At 41.1% G+C, this 5045-nt stretch overlaps 1 protein-coding gene across 1 annotated transcript in view; it reads right to left on the bottom strand.

Moving 5' to 3' along the window:
- The window catches only part of LOC112109893, a 181327-nt gene extending 180642 nt beyond the window's left edge, over positions 1 to 685 (bottom strand). Inside the window, exon 1 of the mRNA XM_024204622.2 lies at positions 387 to 685. Within this exon, the coding sequence (XP_024060390.1) occupies positions 387 to 447 (61 nt within the window). The 5' untranslated portion in view covers positions 448 to 685. The remainder of the gene's footprint in view (positions 1 to 386) is intronic.
- Between the last annotated feature and the right edge of the window lie 4360 nt (positions 686 to 5045).

Genomic DNA, 5045 nt, shown 5'->3' with positions numbered 1-5045 from the left:
CTTCTTTCTTATATCTTTTATCTTGCAGAATATGGGCTTATGACACGCTCACAGTACCTTGTACCCAGACACAGCACTGTCTCTTGTGGGACAGACCCAAAACATCATACATTTGCTAAAGCTATGAACTAATAATAAATTCCTATTCAATCCTGAATAAGCACTTCAGACAAACACATTTTCATAACCATCCCTTTCTCCAAGATCCTGTTTTTGGTAACAATATTAAAAGAGAAAAACAATAAACTTGAAACAACAGGCACTGAAATTGTAAAGTTTCATTCTATTTCCTATTTCCCTGCCCTCATCTCCTCCCCTGATATAAATACAGGCTATGGTAGATACAGTCAGGTATTCTTTAGCTTAATTATGAAGAACATAGTTACCTGCATGGATAATAGTGGTTGACGCAGGATAGATTTTTAAAGATTCATAACTATTGTCCATGGTCTAGTTCTTTCACTGTTTGAAAAATGTCTTTTGTTAAAGCCTTTTCCCCCCCACATATGTTCCTGCAAAATTGGTCTGACGTTCTTCTCCTTATTGTGTTTTCTTCCAGATTCTACCATAGCAGTCTGGGCACAAGTCCAACATTTATAAATGAAAACTTCTTCATGCAGCACAGCGTCAGCATCACATATCAGCAACTAAAATACTGTCCCTCTGTCCTGAATCCAGACTTTAGAATACACCATGACAACAAGCTGCTTCTTTCAATTTAGCAATACAGCAGAAGTTTGTTTGTGTAGGAAGTTGAAGCATCTGGACCAATGAGCTTTCACTGTGGGCGTGGCCCCAGGCAGAGAAGAGTCTCAATTGGAAACAGGAACTGAAAGTACGTTTAGTTAAGCCTGCTTTCCCTCTAACCAATCTAGCTGTCTAAGTAAATGCCTGACCTTGTGGTATAAGGTTCAGTCATAGACTTCTGTGGCAGTTTGATAAGATACAGTAGACTAATTTATTGGCTATTTTTTAAAAAAATGTAAAGGAAGTTTTATTATGCTTTCCTGACTTTTTTTTATAAACAAACATCTGAAAGACGTTTCAGTATATCACAAACAAGAGGAAATCCAAAGCACGTGACTTCTAAGAAAATGATGCAACTATAAGTCTGTGCCAAAATTTACAGTACTTTTTTTGTATTTATTTATTGATTGATTGATCGAAGGGGAATGGCTCGAGGAAGAGGCAATAATGAGTTAACTACAAGTACAGAATTATGCTAAATTGGAGAACTATTACTTCATAAAAATATTGTAATTACTTCGGGCAGAATTTTTTTAGACATTACACATGAGTGAAACCTCTAAAATAATTTATTTTCCAAAATTAATTGGTTTCCTGGTAAGTGTCTTTCTGGAATGAACAACTAATTACAAAAATCCAGACAGAAATAGAAGGCTACAAGTTAGAAAGAGGCAGCAACAGGGAGAAAGTTTCTTTACGGTGACTTTAGATAAAAGAAAATGTTACTTAGCACTGCTAGGCATTCAGTCCTTCTGCCTCTTAGTTCATATCATTAGGAGGACACAACCTAACATGTCAGCCCTAAAATAAAAAGCCAGCAGCTTGACACACTTCTCTATTAAACTTCTTAATTTGAGTGTTCCATTGTTTGTAAAAAAATACATATTATTGATTTAAAAGAACACAAAAACTTCACACAAACGTCCCAACATAGTTACAAGAAAGCCAACATGTTACGAAGCTCAAAATAAATAAAAGTGGTGCATGTGGGAAATGTTTACAACCAGACCCAAAAATCATAGGAAACTTTAAACTGGTCTTATGTTCACTCCAAGGAAAGGTGGACATTTAAATACAATGCAGAACTTACAAAACTCCGTGAACTTTGGGTATTTAAGATTTTGGTTCAGCCCATGAGAGGTAGGGAACAGCCATAAAGTTTTCATCTGAGCTTAGATCCAAATTCACCAAAAATTTGTGGGTATTTGAATCCAGAATTATAGTTCAGGCCCAAATCTAAGTTTGCTGATCTTTTGAGTGAAGCTGCACTGATACAGAGGGTGCTGTCATTCTTTCCCTTCCTAACTTTTTATAGCACTAAAAGAGAGAACAGGTTTGATTGTTTCCAGATTGCAAAATGGCAAGAAAGTGGTGATTACTAAACTGGGCTGAGAGACAAAGCGTTTGAACAGTGAGTGCTGAAACCAAAGTCCATTGATCTCAATCATGAACTCAGGCTCTCAGCAATCAGCTACTTAGGGCTGTAGGGGTGGGCTGTTCCCTCTTTCTCTTCACACAAGAATGAGCAGGTCTCCTTTCCATGAGGGGCCGTGGCTGTATATGGAGCAGAGCCCTACAGTCATGCCTCCTTGTTCCTGAGCTTTTGCTGCTAGGGGGCCTGGCTTTATCTTGCAGAAATCCACTACTGTTCTTCGCAAGTGTCTTCTGGCTCCCCTTATTTCTCATCTCAATTTCTCTTCTCTTTGATTTAAACACAGTGCAGTGTGGGTAGGTATATCAGAGTCCTTTGCTCACTGCATCGTTCTGGACAATTTTCATGGCATATTGTGGGATTACATATTCCCACCCTGGGGAATTGTGGGAGCAGGTTTCAAACACCCATCATCCCTTTCACAGTCTCCCAAAAGTCACCTGGTGCCCGTGCTCTTCCCAAACTGCTCTCTAGCAGCATGGGTGAGGGCCAGAGGTGCACAGGAAAGCAGATCCTGTTATAATGGCAAGGCCATGGCTACCTGCAAAGATGCTGAGACAAGGCAGAATAAGAGCCACACCTGGCACTCCAGGACATTGGGCATCTGCAGCATACTGTGCCTTCCATCTAGCAATGAAGGTCAGGGAAAGAAGAAGCCCTGTTCCCCCAGAACAGATGAAAAGCTGACAGGCCAATTTAGAGAAGCTCAAGAGGAGCAATTATTATTGCACAAGTTGGTTGGCAGTTTTCTGATGGACACGGACTAGGGAATATTTTCAAATTTCCATACTCACACCATAAGCTTTTTAAGGGCTCATCTGTAAACTCTAAAACATAACATATTGTACAGCTGCACTCAAGATCTGAAATATTATTTGTCACCCTCTTATAAAAAAAAATTGCGTCTTTAAAATGGGCTACAGCTGTGCGAAAGCAGGTAACACCAAAGGCATGTACATTCCAGAGCAATAATTCTGTGTACTGCTTTTATGCAAAGCTTCCATTGTACAGTTTAAATGACCATTCATAAGCAAAAACCAAAATAGAGAAACCCCAAAGCCTTCTAGCTTGTCAATAAATATTGGAACAAGCCTGAATGAAAGGCAAAAATGCTGCTGTGGTGTAGATACCTGCTTTTTCATTTATCATGATCAATTCATGTTGGAGAAGGACAGCACTGAGACCCTCAGAATCTCAAGAGAAGTGGCACACCCCTCATTGTTTGGGACATTCAAAGCAATACTGGACAAATAACTCAGATGGACAATATGCCCAAGTTGACAAGGATTTCATAAGTCTTTTACACCTCTAGATGCTAAGGCGCTCATCTTAGCTACAGTGGCATAAAACCAGCATAAGTGATATCAGAATCAAGCCCATTGATTCTACATGTGACTCCAGATTAATGTGGTAAATACCTGGAAAATTGCTTTATGTGTTATAGGGGGGAATGCTGCACCTTTTCTGCACTGGAACTAGTCTGTTTCCATGGTTTGGGAGAGGAACGGGATGCTGGGAGGCAGCACAGGAGATGCTTTCATGTGGCTATAGAGGGACTGTTTGGGGTCAAGTGCAGGCCAGAGACAAGTAGAGAGGCAGGGCTAATGCATCTCTAAACAATGTGCACCCACAAGCCATTTCCCACCTGGGGAGGGAGGTACATTACAGCTATGGGGCTTCTTCTGTCTTGGGACTGACATTGCAGCTGTGGAGTAGCCTGAAGAGGCTCCCCCACTCCCACAAGAGAGTCCCCCCAATTTCTCAGACCGGAGGGAGGATTTGCCTCATCCTGAAAGGAAGAAAAAAAAAATCAGCAAAAATATTGTTGAGAGACACATTTATTTTTCTGGGGTGAAAAGTCTCATGAAAATAGATGAGATAATTCCACAATGGATTGCAATCAAACCTAGCATAGTAGGCATTATATTTACTGCTCAATTTGGGGTGTTTATAGGGGAAGAGTGGTGGTACTCTCCAAAGCTCTATCTACAAGCTAAGCTGTACCTAGCTGAGATGCCAGAATGAGAAGCCGCTCACAACAGACTCTGCAACTGTTCGGAATATGGTCGTGCACTCTCTGCTGACTCCTTGGGTTTGACTTCCCTTCAGTAGAGTTCTGATGCATCATTGGGCTGGACAAATAAAGGCACAGACCCAATAGGAATGTCCCTGAGACCCTGAATCCCAGAGGCCTGGGATGCCATTAGAATCATAGTTTTCATTTTTTTTAAATTAAGTTTCTAACCCTCATAGTTGTGGAAGAGAGTTTGAAAAGGTGACACGAGGGTAACCCAAGCGCTGTTGGCTATCTAAGACTCCAGCAGAGGAGAAGCAGTAGCCACAAGAGCCAGAAAGGAATTGCTTGAGCCACACCACCACCTGAACAGACCTGGTTTTCACTAATCTGCAGGTGGTGTCTGGTGGAATGTAGGGTTTGCATGCTTTCCTGGGATTGCCTCCCCTTTGTTGGGGCTCAGATACATTCTAGGGCACTTCCTGGTGGCCTTTTCTCACACACACACACACACAAAAGTGGGAAGCACTTGGGAGGGTCGGAGAGGGAAGTGAACAAAAAAATTGGCAAGCAGACTTTCTCCAAAATTCCTTCCACTTATAGTATTGATTACACCAAACTGTGCAGATCTGTGATCCTCTTCTTTCCTTCCTTATAAGAGTTAGTAGTAGTGAAATAGTTACAAAGGATGACATTTAAATCATTATCATCTTTGGGCATTTGAGCTAAAACCGAATAGAAATGAAGGGTGCAGGTCACCCCACTCAGAGCCACTGTGCCAGGCTCTCTACAGATTCAGGCATGAATTACTGCATTGGGTACAGTTGTTTCATGTTTTCAAGATTTTTTTCT

The sequence above is a fragment of the Terrapene carolina genome, unplaced genomic scaffold (genome assembly GCF_002925995.2).
Source record: "Terrapene carolina triunguis isolate 2854851 unplaced genomic scaffold, T_m_triunguis-2.0 Scaffold211, whole genome shotgun sequence".
Classification (NCBI taxonomy): domain Eukaryota; kingdom Metazoa; phylum Chordata; order Testudines; family Emydidae; genus Terrapene; species Terrapene triunguis.
Note: the sequence above shows the minus strand (reverse complement) of the source record. Positions and strands in the feature narration are given on the sequence as shown.